At 35.5% G+C, this 24,324-nt stretch overlaps 1 protein-coding gene across 4 annotated transcripts; it reads left to right on the top strand.

The window, feature by feature from the left end:
• The first annotated feature begins 284 nt into the window (after positions 1-284).
• Positions 285-16,895, top strand: LOC115927446 (glucoside xylosyltransferase 1-like). Of its 4 annotated transcripts, none has more exons than XM_030993342.1 (10): positions 288-927; positions 3,889-4,115; positions 5,302-5,405; positions 6,205-6,346; positions 7,885-8,019; positions 9,967-10,118; positions 11,990-12,128; positions 12,247-12,298; positions 12,863-13,035; positions 14,379-16,895. In XM_030993342.1, exons 1-10 carry the CDS (start codon positions 471-473, stop codon positions 14,544-14,546), a joined length of 1,749 nt encoding a protein of 582 aa, XP_030849202.1. In that variant the 5' UTR covers positions 288-470; the 3' UTR covers positions 14,547-16,895. The 4 variants fall into 4 exon arrangements, with proteins under 4 accessions (XP_030849204.1, XP_030849202.1, XP_030849203.1 ...); XM_030993343.1 differs by having other exon boundaries at positions 11,990-12,133; positions 12,252-12,298; XM_030993344.1 differs by lacking the exon at positions 12,247-12,298 and having other exon boundaries at positions 285-927; positions 3,892-4,115; positions 11,990-12,180.
• Positions 16,896-24,324: the final 7,429 nt, after the last annotated feature.

Raw genomic sequence — 24,324 nt, 5'->3', positions numbered from 1 at the left:
GCCTATAAATAAATAAATAAATTTAATCGAATTTAAACGAAGAAGCATTAGAAATGAGAATATGAGATGGAAAGTGACAAGAGCTCAAGTCCCACGCTACTGTCAATTCACCGTGGAAACAGGCGGAACTCTTGGATTATCTAATTTCGATTTTCGACATAATCTATGAATATAATATCATGACAATTTTATAGTTTTATCAACGTGAACGTACGTGGGAGTGGCTGTTTACACGTGTCAATTCATCGGCGAAAGCACGTTCTCACAACCTTGCAAACACTACGCATTATTACTTGAGCGTACACTATGTAACCTGAATTAGCAAAGCATGTGGGAATTTCGATTTATGGAAACGCAGTTTGGTATTAAACAGCAAACAGCTCTGTTCACCGACCCGTAGGACCGTGTTTGTTATTCAGATATTCTTGAAGTCATTTTGGGATTTTTAAGTAGCTGGCAAAAACATTCCAATGCTTTTGCATCAATTCGCACTCTTCACGCCATTTTTCTACGTGATTTTTGGCGAAATTTTACCTTCTCGATCAGGGAAAATGAGGCTGAAATTAAAGACGCTGACTGTATTATGTGTGTGCGTGGGCTTGATAGCACTTTGTGGCTATTTCTACCGGGGAATTAGCGGGGAAGAAGATTATGATGGTCGGCTAGCTGCTCAAGGTGCTTTCGATGACTCGATACTACACGTGAAAGTACCGGGCCAGGTACGGCGGAAACAAGGCCCAAAGAGGGAGCGATTGCAAAATATTCTTGAAGAAGAAATTGTGGGTAATCTCATGAAACAGGTAGGAAAAGAATATAAACATGTTGTGGAGAAAAAGGTGCACAGAGTTAACCCGCCAGCAAGAAAGGCGAGAAAGGATTTCCCCGAACCAATCAGCTTGAAGCCGCAGCAACCAAAGCCAGCTGACGGTAAGTTAAGGAGTGAACGTAGACTCTATTACTTACTTACTTTACTTTAATACACGATATTGTAGGTCTAAGCCTGTTCACCGATCCAGGATTCTTCCTTGATTACTGCTATTTGTGGAGGGAGGAGGTTGTGTAATAGTCATGAGAAAATATTGGGCACACACAAACTAGCACTTTAGTTTTGGTGGTTCCATGTCAGGTCGCCCAATGTCAGCCCGCCCCCTTACAAAGTCGCACTCAATTGGTCATGTCGCCCCTGATTTTTTTGGCGATTTGGGGATTCTTGGTCAGCTCGCCCCAACTTTTTTGGTCATTTCACCCCCTAATTTGTTGTTTAATTTGATGTATTTTACAAGTTCAAAGTCACCCTAGCCTTAACCTTAACCTTACCCTAACTCTAACCCTAACCCTAACCATAGGAGGACACCGGGCCCCACCTTACCCTTGGACACCGGATCCCGCGTTGGGCACACAGCTGCGCTTGCGTACTGCTTTGTACATAGGGGGCGACTGTGTATAGGAGGCGACCCGACCACACAATTTGGGGGCGACTATGTATAGGAGGCGACTGTGTATAGGATTCGACGGCTGGGGGGCGTCCTGACCAGACCAGACACTGTTTTGGTGCTGGTAGCTGGAATGTCCATGGCTGTAGACCTAAACTAGCTCCAAATTAAGACTAAGAATAAGAAGCTAACTCTACTTTTAATTCCACAAACAAATGATTAAAGCATGGTTTCAATAACAGCTCTCCAATGCCAACACTGCAACACATAGTATACAAATAACGCACGTCCCAGAGTGCAATAGCGGTGAATGCAGTACGCGCGAGGTTTCTTTAGATTGGTGCCGCTCTGTGCAACGAGCCGCTTGCGGCTCGTTGACAGTGCGAACCATCTGAAGAAACCGAGCGTTTACTGCATTTACGTTTTGCACAACAGGGTCAAGTGCGTTATTTGTTTTATAAAATAGCGACACAAATAGCAAAAACGAAACTTTAGATCTAATAAGTTAGAGTCTACGAGAGTTCGATCTAGATCTAGATCTAGAGTTATGTTGGTTCTACTTCTAATTAGACTAGTAAGACCTTGCAGGCTTACCAAAAAGTCAATGGGATTCATTGCCTTGATTAAAAATAAAATCCATACAGTGGGTCTAGAGACGAGTCTACATCAGACAGCTGAAATTCCTGGCTTCATTATAAAATCCAAAAGTCAAAACAGGCCTAAATCCGAGGCAAAAGTAAAATAAAAATTTGCTTTTTAATAATACCCCGCTGGCCGCTCTAGCTAGCTAGCGACGCGTACGTTGCGCTGGGGATCATGGTGGAGCGTACAATATTAGCTACGCGTAGCCTACAATAATTGCAATGCAACTCGAGGGAGCGCGTACTACACGTACGCGCGCGCACTGGATCTCCATGGTCACGCGTACGCACCGTGCAATATAACTTTTTACTGCGCTTTTTCTGCACTCATTTCTGCAAAATCGTGCTTGCATCAAAAAATTTTCAATGTCATGTGACGCGTATTGACCAATCACGATGCTTAAAATACTAGAGCCATTTTATAAGTCTAATTACTAGTCGCTTGTACTTACTAGTACCTGTACTTGTAGTTGGTATGATCTGATGATGTGGTGCCCAAAGTGTGCAGAGATTAAAAAAAAACTATTAGGAATGTGATAATCGATTCATGATTACTCATAATTCTACAAAGATGTATATAATTATAGTGTCTGGCAACATTTTAGAGTAGACTACCAATTGGTGCAACTAGAAAATTTATGGTCAACAAATTCTTGAGATAATGCAATTACAAAATTTGAAGTCGGATAAAAATGTACTGCAAGTTTCAACTGACAAAAATTTATAAAAACAACAAGACCTTAAATTAATTCGCGTGCGGTTTAATAAAAAGCAATCTATCAAATATGATGTAATGGCATGAATTGCAAGGTAAAATATCACCCAATCAGTTGGAATCACTTCGTCACTTCTTCTCTCGATATGAAGACTTTGAGACCCTTGCCGGTTAGTTCAAAAACTTTCAGAAAAGATGCAACAGTTCTACATGTATCTCCGATTCTTACAAATACAGCTTCTTTCCTCGCACCATGAAAGACTGGGATGAGCTTCCTACAAATATCATTGAGCTGCCCACATTGAAGCAGTTCAAGGAAGCCATCAGCTGCGAATAGTCACAGCATCATCATTATTTTTATGATTTTTATGATTTTTATGATTTTACTTGATTTTTATCATTTTACTTGCACCATAAACATGCATATATTTCGGCACAAATTCACACAAGCCGTCCACCGTCGGCAGAAGATAACCCTTGTCTAGATGCTGAACAGGCTTTGACAAGTAGCAGAATAGAAGAAGTATTGGTTAATATTTTCATATTTTCATGCCCAAGTCCATAGAAAATTTTGTCTCTGGGTAATTTGAGGTTTCTCTTTCCATTTATAGTGGTATCACATTTTAGAAATCAGTTATACCGGCGGAGAGACCCGAGGGTTACAGACTTACATTATTCATTTCACTTTCCCCCTCCCAGGTAGCCCTACTGGTGACTTCAAATACTTGATGATAATAAATGATAATAATAGTAGGTTCTGGAAATCATACGTATATTTATCACACAATCGGCTCAATTTTGGTCTTGAGTCATCATTGGTTAATTCTGTAATTTCCTGTCTTTTTGTTCTCCTTTTCACGTAAGGTGACATGAGTCTTACATTTTAAGTAAATAGTCAGTACCAGTGAAGACTTCTTTAAGTGCCCAGTTGTAGTTCTGTTAGACTAGAAGAAAAATGAACAAATAATGAAATACTCTTTATTGTATTTTTACTCCCTTAATTCTTTGTTGTACAGCTGGAAGGCAAACTTACCCAAATAAACAAATGATAAAATAATCCTTGATTGTATTTTTATTCCTTTAATTCTGTTTTGTACAGCTGGAAGGCAAAAGCTCCCCAATGAAGCCCCCCTGAAGCCTCCAGTGGATGCCCCTCGACCACAAGCACCACAGCGCCCCGCCCAGCCCCCCGCCCAGCACCCTGCCCAGCCCCCTGGTAATAATAAGCCCCGCCCTCCAGCCATCAATCAGCCAGCTCCCCAACCCCCTCAGCTCGACACACGTGACATTAATCAAGCACGACTTGATGCAGCAAAACAAAAACAGGTTTGTGAGCGTCTCTTAAAGCCCCACTGCACTACTTGTAGCTACTTGCTCCCTCTATATAGAAAACAATGCCTAATCGATGGCCATTGGTCCCCCATGATCCTCTTTTTCTTATGTTAACTGAGAGCTGAGTTGATGAGATAACCACCTGTCCAGTGACCTTGCAGGGCAGTCTAATCCCTCCTGTAAACTACGGCAGATAAGCTTTAATACATACATGTACGTAGCTCTTATCAGTCATAGTGCTTTTAAAACAAAGTGTCTGATCTGCAAGACTATGCAGACTGCATGATCTATATTAGCCTTTGTACTTTCATTGCTCCTGACAGAGTTAGGCTCAGCTCAGAACATTATTGGATGTGTCTAATTGTCAGATTAGAGTCTCCATCTGCAGACTAGTTGGGGAATGTTCAAGGCAATATGCTTCAAAAGTGTATACTGCATTATTTATAGACACAAGGAAACATCTGTCGTTTGAAATTTACTGTAAATTAGAGGGAAAGCCAAAACACATGCAGACATAATATTGTGGACTAGAAAATGTGTGTGGAGCTCAATACTCAAGTTGTGTGTGTGTTTTACACATAGAGTGGTTGGAATTGTATTCATGAAGTTTCAACAAGAATTATGTTACATGTAGATCCGAAAATCCACCCGACTAAAATTTTGAAAGGACTGTATTAGTTGAGCCCTACCAATACGGCTTGTTTATCAGATAGGACGTGGGAAAAGCTTGGCATTAGAAAAAAGTGATGATTTAAAGTGTATTTATACCCTTTACATATAATGTACAATGAATACCACAAATCTTTGGTGCGCGCAGTTGCCATTAATTCACTGTAAAAGGACATGGCAGTTTTTTTTGCCACGATTTATCCCTTCAATTCTGAACAAGCCCCTATACTGTATGTTTTGTACAGTGTGTTATTATTGTGGCCTATTATTGAATATTGCTTCAATCGTTTTCAAACTGTTGAGAGAAGATTTCCCTTTAAATCCATTCAGCTTGGATTAAGCGGACAATGTCTTCTGTTTCTATGACAATTTGAGAGATATTTGATAAGAAATTTGTAAGCCTCTAACAAAATCCACATGATGTTAAAGTGGCCATCCCCTTTAAAACATTTTTCATGAGATGTTTTTCTTTTCTTTATCTTTTCTTTTCTTTCTTTTCTCTTTTTCTTAGTTGAAAGACAGAATTAAACTGGAGCAATCCCAGCATGCAGCTCAACATAAACAGGAAGTTAACATGGCAGGTGCTTCTGGGAAGCCGCCAGGATCAGACTCTGTGTAAGATATCTTTTTTCTAGACCTTAAAGGATCCATCCGGTAACTGTCTCATATTCTGAAACAAAATCCTGGATTTAGCTCATGCTGCAATCATAATTATAAACCTTTAGGTCAGACAGGAATCCCATGACTTGTACAAGCCGATCGCCTGTCTGATTATTAAGATATTTATGATTGTAATTACAAATTTATTGGGGAAAACGAGTATGGTAAAACTGGTCACTCAAAGATTTTTACTTTTTTGAGGCACTTCTTAATCATTTTGAAGCGCGATTTTTTTTAGGGCTTCAATATTACATCATATCACAGACACTGATAACACGTAGGGCCGTGCATCTCAGATTTAACAATGTTAAACAACGCCTTTAGGGGCAATCACAAAAAATAAGCAGAACAAATAAGAAAAACAGAACGGCAAAAACTTATAGTAAATCGGACTAATAATAATTGTGAGAATTACAGTGTATGAATGTTGAAATTTGAGATCATTAAATCTATGCAAGTTTAATGTTGGTAATTTGGTCAGTGGATTGAGACTTAAGAGAAAATACCTTCCTGAATATTTCATTTAGATTTTTTTCAATCAAACACAGTTGCCAATTTTTTTACATGTTTTTTCAGGATTAATCTATCGGTGGTATGCTGCAGAAATAGAACCGACGAGATGCTTGTCATGTTGAAGACTGCCACCTTCTTCTTTTTGAAGTAGATGCTTTACTTTTTCCACAACCAAGAAGAAAAATATATATTTTAAGATAATCAAACAAAGTTGCCAATTTTATTTCACATATTTTTTCAGGATTAATCTATCAGTGGTATGCTGCGGAGATAGAACCAACGAGACGCTCGTCATGTTGAAAAGTGCGACGGTCCTCACTCAACAATTGATGCATTTTCACATCTTTGCTGAAGACGAATTACAGGCTGGAATCGCTCAGAGGGTAAGAAGCTCTCATTCTAGTCTACAAAAGTGGAGTGCCAGAGGGGGTGTTTCACAAAGATCCTAAGTTGAACTTATCTCTAATTAGGACTTTAAAAATATGGAGAGCCATTTGTAGCCTTAAATTAAAAAAACAAAAATTCAAGTATTTTAGACTTTTCATAATTCCACATTAGGAACATGAAATCTCCCATGATAATAGAAAATACGAATGATTTGAATAAAGATTTTATGCCTTTTAAAAAGCCTTTAACAACATATTTTCAAAGATGCTAATAGCTCTCCATAATGTTCAAGTTGAACTAAGGATCTTTGTGTCCCCCCCCCTCCCCTAGGAGTATCCAGTCTGACAGACATGAGCGCAAAGGGTAAGAAGCTTTCAATCTAGTCTACAAAAGTGGACCACCAGGGGGTTATTTCACAAAGATTCTAGGTCGAACTTATCTCTAAGTTGCACTTTATAATTATGGAAAGCCGAAATAGCACCCTTGAAAATATTTTGTAAATGTATTTTAAAGGGCATAAAATGTTGATTCAAATCATTCATGTTTTCTATTATCCAGGAGATGATATGTTCTTGATGAGGAATTTATGAAAAGTTAAAACACTTTACTTTTTGCTTATGAATATATTTTATCTTAAGGCTACAAATGGCTCTCCATAATGTTCAAGTCGAACTTAACTCTAAGTTGGACTAAGGATCTTTGTGAAATGCCTCCCAGACATGAGCGCTATACAAGAGCCCACTCTTATTATTATTACAAGCACAGACCCTAATTGGTTGCTCTACTACAATTCATGAAGCCTTGAGCAGAGCCTAGCTCTGATAGTCTCTGGCTGTTGATTATAGGGAAAGTCTGGTCCAAGACTGACTTCTATTCAATAAAAGCAGAAAAATCAGGCAATAGAACAACACAAATTTCAGGAAAACCAGACAAGGAATAAGAAAGATATACTCTGTAATTACAAACTATGACAAACTATGAATAGCACTGAACAATGCAAATTCTCCTTGTTTTTTAAGTCCAAAAATATTATTTTCTCATAATTTGAACCAAGTTATATTGGAAGCAATTTGTTTTGCATGTACCTCTTCACAAGATATTGCTTTAATTATGAAATAAGATTATTGACTCAATATTAAATATTAATTTTAAGATAATATAAGGTTGCAATTTTCGTATTGAATACATTTTTGGGGCAAAAAGTAGATTATTTTTCCAACCACTGGAACTGGGACAGAAAGCTTTTTGATACAGTTATTCTGTCCTTCTCGTTCCAGTGGTTGTATCTACTATACTTGCTCAATTGTCCGTTTTCTGATTTCTTATATATTTTTTTATTGCTTAATAAGATAATAATAAGATAACAGTTACACAATCATTCACTTTTTAAGTTGATCATTAAACAGGTGGCTTTGTTTTCATAGAGTGAAGGTGAACGAAAAAGGATGCATTTTTCTTGCTTACAAAATGTAATTCTTCAAAGTTCAGTGTTTGTGTCTGTAACATCTTTTTTTGTGTCAATGTTGCCCTGTAGCTGAATGCGTGGCCCTCCGTTTACCGGCGTAAATTTGCTTTCAGTCTTCACCCGATATCGTTCCCGCCCGGAGAAGATCCAGCGAAATGGAAGAAAGTCTTTAAGACGTGCGCTACCCAACGGCTCTTCCTCCCTGTGAGTATATGGATATAAAGTCAAACCTGCTTTAGTGACCACCTGTCTACAAAGACTACCTGTCTACAACAAGCACATTTTTATGTTTCCCTTGAAAGTGGTTTCACATTGAAACATGTACCAAAGGAACCTGTCTAAAACGACCACTTTTTGTGTTTCCCTTGGGCGGTTGCTGTAGACAGGTTTGACCCTATTAGATAGCTATTAAAGAGAAGGTTGAGTTCATGGAAGAGGTGAACAATAATTTGTGAGTGTTATCATTGTATTATTCAAGTGTGGAACAACATCAGATAAAAAAATGTTCCTTGAAAAGCATGGCTCTTCAAATGCCTTAATATTCTAAATATGGAATGTACCATCATACAATTTGGGACAGATTTTTATGCCACATTTTCATGTAGTCCCATACACATCTTTCTGTGTACAGTGCTTGTAACTTACCAAGACTGGGCCAAATTTCTTATCATTTACATGATTCCAGAACCTTGCAGTACACACCAATACTTATATGCTAGATGATGACCTTTTATGATCGATTCCACAACGTTTCTTTCACAATACGATCGCATCACGCCATGACCAGAACTCAACTTTATCTTTAAAGATATATACAAAGTTGTGATTAGTCCATAGCTTGTCACATGATATAGATTGCGAGGATCATAATTAGCATATTTCTCTCACGGTCATTTGTCGATGATTATATTGGTTAAATGAGTTTATTTGAATATCGCAGTATAATAATAATAAACATGATATTGGATATTACTTGTAATGCACATACCAAACCTGCAAGATACCTTAGGTGCTCAGAATATCACCCCAGCTCTGCCAGGCTTACAATTTCAATGCAAACAGCATTCAAGGAATTTCTTCCTAACAGTACCGGTACCCATTTCACACCCGGACGGAGAATGGCTAATGTAGATTAAGGTCTTGCCTATTAAAAGGACATTGGTCCCGCGGCAGGACTCGAACCGTCAAAATCCAGTGTAGCCCAACTGGTCATGAGGCCTAATGAGAATATGACAAAATTGAATTTGAACAAAGACAATGGATGAACTTTGTTGACCTTTCTTTTTTGTTAACCCGATTTGACTTTTTGTTAAAACTTGATTTGACCTTGTTTTCTATATCTTGGGATTTCTTTCCCATTGTAGAATCTCTGCTTTGTACCAACATAGAGGAGATCTGTAGACTCTTGTCTGTATTTTCAGATATTCTACTCTGTAATATTTTGATCATCTGTCCCATAGACAACATCTATCGTTTTTGTTTAACCCATGCCCTTTGATCTTTAAGTCTAAACTCGAACAGTTCGCTTTTCTTCGGCCTTCGTACACATTTAGTTGATTTTTCATGGACCTTTATTTGACCTTGCTTTCTTTATCGTATGATCTCCTACCGAATGTAGATTCACTAGAGCGCTTTCGCAAACACGTCGGAAGTAAAGACGACGTGAGAATTACGGGAATACAGCTCTTCCGTCGTGTTTAGGGAACGGACGCTATAATGGCTGCGTACGGTCGTGAAAATCAACAGGAGGGAGAAAATTCTGGGTCGCACATGTGCAGATTGTTTTTTCGCTTGCGTTACCATTGTCTTTGCCTTCCGTTGTGTTTGCGAAAGCGTGCTACTGCTGTATGTGGACACTGATATCTTGTTCATTTGCCCTCATAGTGGAGATTAATTAATACATGTAATTTCGTTGAAAAATTTGATAGCTCCCAATTGACCTGTTACTGACCTTCACTATCTTAATTGACCTTTATTTGACCTCACTTTCTTTATTGTAAGATCTCATACCAAATGAAGATTCTCTGCTGTATGTGGACACTATTATCATTTTCATTTCCCTCATAGTGGAGATTCGGACAATCTGATAGCTACCAATTGACCTGTACTATCTTGATTGACCTTTATATGACCTTGCTTTCTTTATTGCAGGATCTCCTACCGAATGTAGATTCCCTGCTGTATGTGGACACGGATATCTTGTTCATCCGCCCAGTAGAGGAGATTTATAGTTTCTTCAAGCAATTCAATTCCACTCAGATGGCGGCCCTGGCCCCTGAACACGAGGCGAAGAACATTGGATGGTAAGCTGTTATTAAAGGCAAAGATTATCTGATGGCAAAGATCCAGGGCCCGTATTCAATTCAATAAAAGTACAAAAAATAAGCTTTTTACTTAGTATTTGACTTGGATAAAATACTTAGCCATTTATGGTATTCAATTCACAATTTTGGCTAAGTATTTTACTCTAAATCTGAGCCAACTGCATACCAGACTTAAGCCAATTATTTGGTGGCCTTGATTGGCAGGCATATGGTTTTCTTACGCAGTATTATATCCTGCGCACAATTATATCAGCGCACATTTATTGCAATGCATCAATTGCGCATTACTTTTGATTGACTGTGTGACGTCACAATGCTTATCAGTAAGTATTTTACTTAGATTTTGTCTTACGTAAGTATAAGTCTAAAATGCGATTTGAATACGAGATAAGTCAATTACTTAACTTAGCCATGTACTTGGTAAATTTCTTACTTATGCTAAGTATTGAATTGAATACAGGCCCAGGGCCCAGGGCCCCGTTGCACAAAACTTACCATTGATGGTAACTTTGCCATCAATGGTAACTATCATGGAAACCTTGATTTTGATTGGCTGTTGAGCCCTGTTACCATGGTAGTTGCTATTGATGGCAAAGTTACCATCAATGGTACGTTTTATGCAACAGGGCCCAGGTCATAGAATTGCATTGTGAAAGAAACTTAGTGGAATCAATCATAAAAAGGTTGACTACAAGGTTCTGGAATCATCAAAATGATAAGAAACTTGGCCCAGTCTTGGTTAAGTTAAAAGCACCGAATGTACACAGAATATTACCATGTACACTTACAAATTTATATGTACAAATTGAGTTAAATTAAATATGCAAGACACATATTTATATTTTCCAGCATTCCAACTTTTAAAATCAAGATATAATATATTTCTGTATAATGAAACCTGTATATAACCATCTACAGTGTAAAATGTATAGTACAGTCAATCCTGTCTACCTAGATCACATGTTTTGTTTTCCTTGAAAATGGTTTCTCATTGAAATATGTACTATTTAGGCACCTGTGCATAAGGATCACCTGCTTCTTAAGACCACCTTTCTTGTCTCCCTTGGGTGGTCTTTAGAGACAGGTTTCACTGTATTTATGACAAAGATAATCATTGTTCATGCATTGTTATTCATTGTCACGACATACTTGTAGTTGTCACGACATACTTTAAGGCATCACGACATACTTGTAGTTGTCACGACATACTTGTAGTTGTCACGACTTACTTGTAGTTGTCACGACGTACTTGTAGTTGTCACGACGTACTTGTAGTTGTCACGACGTACTTGAAGTTGTCACAACGTACTTTAAGGTGTCTTGTTTTCTCTCCATTAGTTATGAACTAGTCTGGAACATGCATGCCACTTTGCCTATGGACAGGCATTGGCATGCACTAATACATTAGCTACATGGTGTTCACAAATGTTGCCGACAAAATTTGTTATTCCAAAAATGTTGACATGTTTAAAAATTGATTAACATATATATTGTAAGTATTACTGCTATGAAATTTGCATATCACTATGTTGCTAATTTGAATCATCTATGTCTGCCCAATCATCTACCATCTACAGGTACAACCGTTTTGCGCGCCACCCTTACTACGGCGAGACGGGGATGAACTCTGGCCGGATGCTGATGAACCTTTTCAATTACTGTTATGAAACTTGCATATCACTATGTTGCTGATTTGAATCATCTATGTCTGCCTAATCATCTACAGGTACAACCGTTTTGCGCCGCACCCTTACTACGGGGAGACGGGAATGAACTCTGGCGTGATGCTGATGATCCTTTTCATTTTTCAACTTGAATCATCTACCGTATGTCTGCTTAATCATATACAGGTACAACCGTTTTGCGCGGCACCCTTACTACGGTGAGACAGGAATGAACTCTGGCGTGATGCTGATGAACTTGACTCGGATGAGGCGCTTTGGATGGACGCAGACGATTGTTCCTCTGTATCATGAATACAAGCTCAAGATTACATGGGGAGACCAGGATCTAATCAATATACTATTCCATGACTATCCACGTGAGTTTAAATGCACTATTATATAACTATCTAATGTCTGAGAGTCAATATGAATACAAGCTCAAGATTACATGGGGAGACCAGGATCTGATCAATATACTATTCCATGACTATCCACGTGAGTTTAAATGCACTATTATATAACTATTTAATGTCTGAGAGTCAATATGAATACAAGCTCAAGATCTGATCAATATACTATTCCATGACTATCCACGTGAGTTTGAATGCAACATTATATAACTATCTAATGTCTGAGAATCAGTTACTCATGAAATAGTATTTGGTGTTACTATTTCAAGCTCAAGATAATATGGGGAAATTATACTTTTTTATCATTCTGTCTTTAAAAAGATAGCCACAAAGCCACTAATTGCTGTATTATAATCCATGTTCAAAGACATAGATAGAAATGTTAATGTAAGTCAATTTCTGCAGATTTGTGGGTGAAAATGTATTTCTAATTAGTAAAAGTGACCATGTTACAAATGTCAAGCTGTTTTTGACAATTACCAATAAATCTGTTTGATCAGTTGCTTGGTGTGATATGTCAGACAAGTTTATGGATGGCAAGAGCAATAGTTCAAGAATATGCAGTTTTTAAACATAAAAAAATGTTTTTGATTAACATGTATGCTGAAACTTCAGGATTCATCACCTTTGACCTTTGACCTCAATACAGAGGGACTTTTCCCCTATGCGTGCGAGTGGAACTATCGGCCCGACCATTGCATGTACTCCAATAACTGCCATAGGACGAATGAGCATGGGATAGCGGTCATACACGGGAACAGAGGGGTTTATCACAACATGAAGCAGCCGGCTTTCAGAGCTATCTATGAGTCTTTTAGAGACGTAAGTCAACTGAGTATACAGGCACAAATTGAAATAAAATCACGAGATTGATGATAATAAAAATTAGTATTTTTATGATTACCGGTACTTCAATGATGATAAAGAATATCATTATTATTACTTCATTATTATTGTTTTTATTATTATCATTATTATTATAGAGGGGTGAAGTTTGACTTCATCAAAGTCGATTTTGGGAATTTGCCAAATTTTGTTTTGTTTTCCAGAAGAGCATCAAAGATTAATGTCCAAATGTCGAAAACCAATTGAATATTTTAAGTATTGGCTGATATATGACCATCTGAATAAATCAATTTCCCACAGGAACTCAGTGTTGTTTTGCTCTGGTTCGTAAAATTGAGAAATTCTAAAAATAAATTTTTATGATGTCACAGCTTCATTACTCTATAAGTGTTATTGTAATTGCTGTTATTAGGTGGTCTGTCGTTGATAACTCAAGATCAGTTTAGTCAATTTCTTTCAATTTTGGCACAGTCATAGGTCCTTGTCATGAGACGTGACAGTAACATTTTCAAGGTCATCATGTCTTCATGACGTCATCCAGGCGCCCTTTTTTTTGGTTGTTTTTTTGTACTTTCAACTCATGATCATATCTCCATAACGGAAAGTCAATTCTCATTCATAGTTATCATGATTAAGGTAAATATTTGTCCGGTCAATCTCAGGTCAATAAACGCGCGCGTATGCGTAGTCCGCGCGTTAGCGCACGTACAAAATTTTGAAATGCTCTACATCGTTTCAAAAATTTTGTGCACACGTTTCAGGCCATATTAAGCATTTTCAAACTTTGCACGCCCGTTTTCACGCGTACTGGCATTTTGCGACGTAGAATCGCCAAATTTTCTCTGTCATCATATTTGGCACATTTTTTAAAGCATTTTGATACCTTGTTCATCTTTTTCTGACCATTAATAACGGAATGAGCGTCGGTTTAAAAAACATGTCCGTGCGTGCGAGCTCTTGTAAAAAAACATGCCTATACAAAATCCATTGTAGCTCTTTAGGATGCAAGGTGACCCCATTTCTTTTTTCATATTTTGATAGAATATGAATCGGAGATATGACTTCATGTCTCATTTGACCCTCAATTAACTCATGACGTCATCATAATGGCCTCCGAGCCCAAAATTTCAATTTGCATATTATAAAATATAAAGTATAAAGCTGGGGTGATTAATCTTAAAGCATCTTGAGCTCTTTGCATGGCGGATATGAGCACATTAAAATATCAATTGTTTAGTTAATTACAATTCTTTTATTTCTATGCCTTGTGTCTGCTAAATTTTTCTTTTTATTTCTGCATTTCTTTCCTCGGTCTTCAGTATACTTTTGGAGCGGACCTCGAGAAGGGTTTGATCGAGCCACTTAAGCATCACCTAACCGCACATAACATAGAGAAGAACTATTGTGCCAAAGCAGTCTTTGAACCAGTCACTTCAACACTAAGGAAATATGCAGACCAGGTTATTCCCATCAAAGATCCTGTATGATGAAGCCTACATTGGCAGGAAGATGTGTGACTCCAGGGATGAAAATGGGGTCTTTATAACAGTCACTTCTAAAGTAAAGAGACAATCTGACAAAGTTAATTCCACTATAAAGCTCCTGTATGATAAAGCCTACATGCGCAGAAAGATGTGTTACTCCGGTAATGTATATGTAGTCTTTATAACAGTCACTTCTATAGTAAGGAGACACTTAGACCAAGTTATTTCCACTAAAACTCCTGTACGATAAAGCCTTTATGTATACAGGATGATTTGTGACTTCAGCAATACAGTAGGAGACACATAATATCTAAATAATCTAGATATTTGCAGGTGATTTGCCTGAGAGTTTCCAATGTGATTTCAAAGTTTTTAACGTGACCTCTGGCACTCCCTGTGCAGGTCACGTGAATATTTGATTTGTACATAAATTCGGATTGCTAGTAGATCTAGTAGTACACCGAGGTCCTTTTCAAAGAGATTAATCTACCTTTGCCTCGATCACTGTCTGTATTAAAAATAATAATAATAATACTCAGTTTTTGTATAGAGCTTATTACAATCACGAAGCGCTTCCAAACTTGTAGGTTATTACCCCTGCTTTAGCCGTGCTGCCATTATGGCGCTCTAGCATTTCAAAGAATTAATTCCTGCCAGGTACCCATTTACATCACCTGGGTTGAGTGTGGCAAATGTCGATGAATGTCTTGCCAAAGGACATTAGTGCTGTGACGTGTCTCGAACCGCGGACCTTAAGATCCGACAGTCCAGCGACTTAACCACTCAAGGACTACTTGAGATGCTATTAATGACAGCCATGCTGATAATCATTTAGTGCCAGACAATCTGACAGACGTGAAGGCTTTACAAGAATCCACTATTATTATTATTACTATTACAGCATTATTATTAGTATCATTATTATCAATGGTGAAGTAATATAAAACATGGGGCATGGCTGAAATTAGCACCAGCACCTTGCTATACGTGTACAGCTAAATTAAATCTTTTGGACAATGTCCATTTATCTGTAAAGCTTCCTTTTACCACCTTCATTCCTATTTCTATATTTATTCAAGAAAGGATGAACAAACTGTATCTGTGTCTGTTATCTTCATGTATTTTATAGTTTCTGAGATTCTTGTGTGTCTGAGTTAAAGGGGAATTCCACCCTTAGAATAAGTTTGTTTTAATATTAGGAGAAAATGAGAACAGATCAGTGAAACTTTGAGAAAAATCGGACAATAAATGAGACAGTATTGGATATTTTAAATCCATAGCTTTTCATGAAATACTTCAAATCTGTGAGTCAAATTGGCCACCCGGTCTCTAAATATGATGTCACCCCCTCATATTTTATTATATGTTGAATGCAAGAAATTTCATTAAATTTTATTTTGATCAAAAGATATATTTTGTCCTGCCTATCTTGATCAAATATCACAGATAGCATGTTCTTTCGTACAAATCCATATAAGATGGGTCTACTACTTTATTAACATTCATAGAAATGGAGAGTTTATGTCATTCTGTCATTCAGATCAGTGGTGAATTTTGAAGGGATGACATCACAACATTCTGACTGAATTGTCATTTAGTCTCACAGATTCCATGTTTTTCATGATTTCAACAGATTCATAACTTTCTTATTTGTTGTCCGATTTTTCTCAAACTTTCAGTGAATTGTTTCTCATATTTTTCTACTTCTATTAAAACCAATTTTATATCAGGGTGGAATTCCCCTTTAACTATTATGCGTGATTCTATGCAATGTTTCCCTTTAATACGACATATGACATCACTTTAATTCATCTCGAAAATTTCCTGTTATAACCGCTAGCTGATAGTTATTTATGATAACACTAGCGATCGATCGTCTCAAGATATTTTCACTTTTTTGACGAAATTGAAAAAAAGACATATTTCCTAAGTGATACATTGCATACAGAATCGCCCTTTAACAGTTTCTGTTATATAACAGTACAGATATTGGAGTGCCACAATCGACTTTTGTCACACAAACAGTGTGTGTATAAATAAATATATTTACTCCAGACAATGTAGTAGCATGGGGTTTTGGTCTTTAGTATGTAAAGAATACAAATCATTTTTGTGTGCAGAGAGCCAGTAGGGCATTAACGTTAAGGAGGTGCGATGGCTCAGTGGTAGATCAGTGGTCTCAAAACCGGGACGTCAAGGGTTCGAAAGCAGGTCGATGCGCCAGTGCCCTTTGGTACTGGTGCATCCTTATTACCATGTCCCTCAGAGAGGACTTAAAGCCGTCGGTCCCCTTGTTTGCATACTTACAATCATTCACATGCTTTCTTAGCATTCAGGTAAAACAAACAAAGTCCGTATATTCGTTAACGCCCTTCTGGCTCTAGGCAGACCATTTATTCCTAGGGGGCGTTTCACAAAACTTGTCATCAGAGACAAATGTCAGTTTTTGTTATATATAATCCTTGCTCCTGATTGGTTATCATCAGATTTGTCACTGATTTTTGTCATTTGTCATTGAAAAAAGGCTTTGTGAAACACCCCCTGAAGAGCTTAAGATGGATTTTTTCTATATTTTGTACTTGCTAAATATATATTTTATATATGCATATGAAAATATTCCTGTATAATGTGATGTTCATAACTGTTGAAATACCAAGTTCTTTCTGTACATATTATCTATTAAAAAAACAATGCATACTGTTGAATGGTTTTGAATGTTATATGTGCCATTTAAAGGCTTGTTCAGATATGACGAGGTAAAAAGGGGTGTTTATTTTTATAACGTGTACGGTAAATGAATAAAAGATATGCGGGAAACCGATGCGAAAAGGCTACCACGTTTTTTTACATGTACATGAAAGGCAACTGTGTGCCACAAATTTCCCTCACGTATATGCACTGAGCTCGGTGTCATAAGAAACAGATATATGAAGCGTATAACACTTTACGCCGTAAAAAAAAAACACGCAATGGTATTTCCACCTCATATCTAAACAAGGCAATATTAAAGTTCTAAGTGTACATGTATGTTTTCAGTTCAGTTGCGATACGTTATATTACCTTTTACAGTGTCATTAGGTTTGAAAAAAAATTGTCACATGTTATCTTAAATGAAATTGAGTAATTTTGAAGGGTTTACATTGTAAAAAATTAAAAAAATTGTCTATTGGTAATTATGAATGGATTGATTGTGTATTGCATGTAAAATGGTGTATACCGTTATTTTGAAACATACTTATGATAGTAAACCCAATGTTGTAATTATGCCCTTACCGCTAGAGGGGATTTTGCGTAAAGTTTCTATTACATTATGGCTTTAATGAAATATATACACAATGCATACAATTGTTGAAATGGAGTTATTTTTGTAAAAAAACACAATTATAATAGTAAATTTATTGTTGTAATTATGCCTTACCTGTACATGTGTGTAAAATAAATGTAAAAGAAACCTTGAAGCTTATAGTAATGAAATAAATCAATTAGTTTGAAGAAAAGAAAGAAACAACTTTTAGAAGTAGACCAATGGGTTACTATTAGAAATAAATAATTTTCATGATAAAAACACATGCAGGACAATGTCATTGCCTATATTAATAATCAAGATTCAAGATTCAAGTTTTATATTCCTTATATAATGAAACAGATTTTGTTTTCCCTTCGGCATTTAAATCTTTGAATCGTTTTACTTTTGTACTGTAAATTTAAGAAAAAAAGGATCAGATCTTACTGAAAGTATGATTTTGATGTCGACAAAGAAATTTGTTTACATTTCATTATTTTATTTGTTCATCAGTCAATAGATCACATAAGTTTGTAAATCTGTTTTATTTAAAATGTACTTTAAACGATGCACTGTTAACTAAGTTAATTACATCTATACATGTTAAACTATAAAGTCAGTACTATGCTTACCGTTACTTCCTTTTTTTTAAAATGAATTTAGCATGCACGCACAATACTTATGTATCTCTGTTTTTGTAACTTTCCGAATCTGGGTTGTATGTATAGTGGTCCAAACAGGGTATGTACATGCGACAGGTTTTTTCTACCCTTTTGTGTTGGGGGTTATTCAATAAAGAGGTGAGAATGAATAAACATGGACTATATTGATGATGATTGTCTAACTTGTAATGGTAAAGTGTTCCATAATTAGGGTGTAACATTATCCAAAGCCCCCCCCCCCCCCCACATTAGGTTTTGAGTGTACATACTAACTGGAGCTGTGAACCTCAACGTAAATTCCATTGTGGGGTGCACAGTTTCAATATCTGAAAGAAGTAATAGGATCAAGAATAAAGAATTGTTTTTTAAATATATTTTTTATTAAATTAAAAAAAATGGACTATACCTAAATGTAAATTTGAATTATTCCAGGCATGCCCCCTTTGCGGCCTAAGACACTTTTTTGCAGAACCAAATCAAGCGTACACTGAATATAAAAGGATAATTTATTAATGAGTGTTTGAAAAAAAATGAAACAACCGCAATGCTTCCCCAAGGAGTAGAGAGTGTGCACTGTAAATTGCAGGATAGAATTGAATCATGTGGGTAGTTAATGCTCAAACAGCTTTTGTAGCTGTCCTGGTACATATCTTTGTTAAAATGCTAAAAGATAATGCATGGCCATCCAAGTAATGTGAATGGTATTAAATGTACATGTTCACTTTCAATTTCAATTGTCAATTGATTTATGTTTCCAACAAAACATTACAAATAGATTATAAACATGTACAACAAATGTAGGAATACATGTACATATTAGAATTAGAGGAGTCCACTCAAAAGCAATGGTTGTACAAGTGTGGACACCTCAAATGATACTTAGGAATAATGAGTAATTAAATTTAGCAAGTCCGTAACTACAACAGGAAGTACAAAATAGGGACATAAGGGGGTTGCCACATTATCGTTCGTCAAGCCCAACTGCTAATATATGTATTATGCATTTCTAGTCATGCAAGTGCAATGGGAAAGAAACTGTGTGGAAGTGACTTGAAAGGTTGATCATGTAGCACATAAATATTGGTGTATACTTTGAGGTTTTGACATAATCAAAATGATAGGAAATTGGCACACTCACATACTCTGTTCACATAAATGTTTATACGGGACTGCAAAATGAACAAACATCTGGCATACAATTTTGTTCCAACCCTTTGATTTAATTTATCTTTTCTTGTCATAATTCGGAAATGAGGCCATTTGAAAGAGTATGCTTTTAAGTGGACATTTTTTCTCTATGATACTATTTCACATTAACATAAACACAATGTAAAGTCTTGTAAATTATGTTAAGCGGTGAATGTACTGAGTTTTGAGTAGTTCTAGCCTTAGCAATGACAGAAATGTGACACAGGAACCATATAATTGCAATTTGTTTAATTCATTAGAATCAATTTATTGAATATATAAATTGATCGGAACAAATAGCATTATTAAAATTCGGATTAAAGGCACAAAATGGCAATTTTAAATTAGATATATGTAACAATAGTTACTATAGCCTATAGGCCAATAATTCATCAAAATACTCAACCCTATGTAGTTTGCAACAACTCTTTTTACACTTTACGTCACATGAAACAAAACCAAAAATATCTGAATGACTCTCATGGCAAATATATAATCTTATATGTATTCAGTCATGCGTTATTCTGAAAATGTGTGCCCCGATAATACGCACGATAGTTTTCTGACATTCAAAAATATGATTGTACAGAATAATGGACACACATCCTATAAAAAAAAACCTACATGATGTCGAATGGTACATTAACAACAGCAAATCATGTAAATCATGCAAAAGTGTGCAGACTCTTGCACAAGAATGCAAATCCGGAGAGATTTAAACTTTACTACAGAAATTCATGAAGATATGGTGTGTACCCTAAAAGGATGTGCGCTTTCAGAAGATGGGTATATAGAACAAAGGTATTTACTTCGCTTGAACATGTGCAGCCCCATAATCACTGTCACATCCAATTCACAATGGAATTTCTAAATCTTAGTATTGTGCAGCTGTTTGTAATCTGTAAAATTCGATATTAAGAATCAGTCAAATTAAAAGTACAGGAGAACTAAATGATGGAATTGTGCAGTGTTCCGGACTGAAATGCGTAAAAGTTGGATATATAAGATATATTGGAAACAATACGAGCAAATGTGCAGAATTATGCACAACAATACAATCTCAGTATGATATAATATGAAATACATATGCGATGGACATTCACCATTATAATGTATAGACGTATACACAAAAATCTAATGTCAGTATGATATTTATACGAAATATACACATTGGACATCTAGCATCATGATGTACGATTTATGCTCTCAAATCCAGTCTCATATATCATATATATATATAATATATTTATATATATATATGCATTGGACATCGGAAACATGATATGCAGACTCATGCACACACACAAAATCCAATCTCAGTATGATATTACATGAAATATGCATTGGACTTTCACTATTATAATTTGCAGACTTATGTACAGTAATCTCAACCTCGACATCATATATGTAAATACACTAAACTTTCAACATGTGGAGACTTCTACACACAAATTATTATATATACATTTTATATCCACAATCATAATTGTGCAGACTTATACACCCGAATCTAATCTCAGTATAATATTATATTTGCTATTCACAATCATGATGTACGAATTGTGCACATAAATCCAAACTCAGTGTATTATCATATTAAATATATTTATACATTGGCATAAAACATGATATGCAGACTTATGAACCCCAAAATCCGATCTCAGTATGATATCATATAATAAATAAATGCATTTGACATTCAGCATTGAATATTCAGACCCACACGAAATCTAATGTTAGTATGATATTACAAGAAATATATATGGAATAGACTTTCGCCATTATAATGTGCAGACTTATGCACACAAAATTCAAGCTAAGTACGATATCATATGAAAAACATTGGATATCAAACATTATGATGTGCAGACTAATGAACACAAAAATCCGATTTCAGTATGAAACGATATAAAATATATATCGGTGGACATTCACCATTATAATATGCTGACTTATGCACACAAATCCGATCTCAGTATGAAACGATATAAAATATATATCGATGGACATTCGACATTATAATATGCAGACTTATGCACACAAATCTGATCTTAGTATGAAACGATATAACATATATATCAATGGACATTCACCATTATAAAGTTGAGACTTATACACAAAGTTATAATGTCAGTTTGATACTATATACATTCACATTCACCGTCATGATATACGAATTATGTACAAAGATTCAATCTCAGAATGATATCATATAAAATATAAATGCATTGGACTTTCACCATTATACTTCGCAGACTAATTGCACACAAATCCAATCTCAGGATTTCATCGTATCAAAAACATATATATGTAAACATTGCACATTGAAGATTTTGAGGTGCAGACTTTATACAAAAGTCAAATCTCAGTATGATATCATTTAACAAATAAATGTATTGGACATAAAACATGATATGCAGACTTCTGCGCACAAAATCCAAAGTCATTATGATATCATATGAAATATATCTTCATTGGATACATTAAACATTATGAGGTGCAGACTTATGCACAAAAGTCCAAGCTCAGTATGATATCATATGAAATATATAAAGCCAGGGTAATAATCTGGAGCGCCAGGAGGGTCAAATCTGACTGACATGAGGGCTATACAAGAACCCACTATTATTTGTTATTATTATTAAAAATTATGGTATGGAGACTTATGCACACAAAATCCAAACTCAGTATGATATCATATGAAATATAAATATAAACGTTGGACATGAAAAATGTCATGCAGACTTATGCACACAAAATCCAAACTCAGTATGAAATCATTTGAAATATATACATACATTGGATACATTAAACATTATGGTATGGAGACTTATGCACACAAAAGTCCAAACTCACTATGATATCATATGAAATATAAATACAAACGTTGGACATGAAACATGATATGCAGACTTATGCAAAAAAATTCCAAACTTAGTATGAAATTATATGAAATATATACATACATTGGATGCATTAAACATTATGAGGTGCATAGTTATGCACAAGAGTCTAAACTCAGCATGATATCATTTGAAATATATATACATACATTGGATGCATTAAACATTATGAGGTGCAGACTTATGCAAAAGAGTCCAAACTCAGCATGATATCATTTGAAATATATAGATACATTGGATGCATTAAACATTATGAGGTGCAGACTTATGCAAAAGAGTCCAAACTCAGCATGATATCATATGAAATATAAATACAAACGTTGGACATGAAACATGAGGTGCAGACTTATGCACACAAAATCCAAACTTAGTATGAAATCATATGAAATATATACATACATTGGATACATTAAAGATTATGAGGATGCAGACTTATTCACAAAAGTCCAAACTCAGTATGATATCATATAAAATATAAATATAAATAATTGGATACATTAAACATTATGAGGTGCAGACTTATGCACACAAAATCCAAACTTAATATGATATCATATGAAATATATACATGTTGGACATTTAACATTATGATATGCAGACTTATGCAGAAAATCCGAGCTCGGTATGCTATAATGATAATAATAATAGTGGGTTCTTGTATATATCGTATGAAATATATACATACATTGGATACATTACACACTATGAGGTGCAGACTTATGCAGAAAAATCAAAACTCAGTATGATATCATATGAAATATTTATAAACATTGGACATTAAAAATTATGATGTGCAGACTTATGTACAAAATTATAATGTCAGTATGATATCATATGGAATATAAATATAAACATTGGATACATTAAACATTATGAGGTGCAGACTTATGCACACAAATTAAAACTCAGTATGATATCATATGAAATATAAATATAAACATTGGACATTGAACATTATGGTATGCAGATTTGTGCACACAAAATCAAAACTCAGTTTGATATCATATGAAATATATATGCGATACAAATTCTTTATTGTGATGTGAAGACTTATGCACACAAAATATAATCTCAGTATGATATCTTATAAAACATATACATACATTGTACCTTAAACATTATGATATGCAGACTTATGCACAAAATCCCAGCTCAGAATGATATCATATGAAATATATATACAAACATTGGACATTAAACATTATGTCATGCAGACTTAGGCCTATGTAAAAAAAAGTCAAAACTCAGTATGATATTATACGAAATATATATATATATGCAGTGTAAATTCTTCGTTGTGATGTGCAAACTTATACACAGAAAATATTATCTCAGTAAGATATCATATGAAACAAATACATACGTTGGATATTAAACATTATGATATGCAGACTTATGCACAAAAATCTAATCTCAGTTTGATATCATATGAAATATGTATGCATTGGACATAAACCATCATAATCGCCAGGCTTTTCTTTACTAATCTAAACAATTTAAGACATATACACAAGATAGACACAATTACATGTGTAGATCTTATGCACAGACAAGAATTAAATCTGTATAGTTAGCTGTGATTTCATATTAAATATATATTTCTATTATAATGCCAAGACTAATGTGGGTGTAATGAAGCTTAGGATTAACCCGGTAACACTAAATGACATCGCTAATAACATTTTCGATTGGTTTGTTGGTTTGTTTCACTTGGCTGCTTGGAAAGCACTTGCAATTAATCAACC

Source organism: Strongylocentrotus purpuratus, unplaced genomic scaffold (assembly GCF_000002235.5).
Source record: "Strongylocentrotus purpuratus isolate Spur 01 unplaced genomic scaffold, Spur_5.0 spur5_scaffold_20, whole genome shotgun sequence".
Classification (NCBI taxonomy): Eukaryota; Metazoa; Echinodermata; class Echinoidea; order Camarodonta; family Strongylocentrotidae; genus Strongylocentrotus; species Strongylocentrotus purpuratus.
This window is presented reverse-complemented; position numbering and strand designations above follow the sequence as displayed.

What these genes read in the sequence shown, in the direction of transcription:
- LOC115927446 (XM_030993342.1), top strand. Translation starts at nt 471, where the DNA reads ATGCTTTTGCATCAATTCGCACTCTTCACGCCATTTTTCTACGTGATT. An exon ending in GCAACCAAAGCCAGCTGACG is followed by an intron (nt 928 to 3,888) that starts GTAAGTTAAGGA and finishes TGTTTTGTACAG; the next exon opens with CTGGAAGGCAAAAGCTCCCC. An exon ending in CCGCCAGGATCAGACTCTGT is followed by an intron (nt 5,406 to 6,204) that starts GTAAGATATCTT and finishes ATATTTTTTCAG; the next exon opens with GATTAATCTATCAGTGGTAT.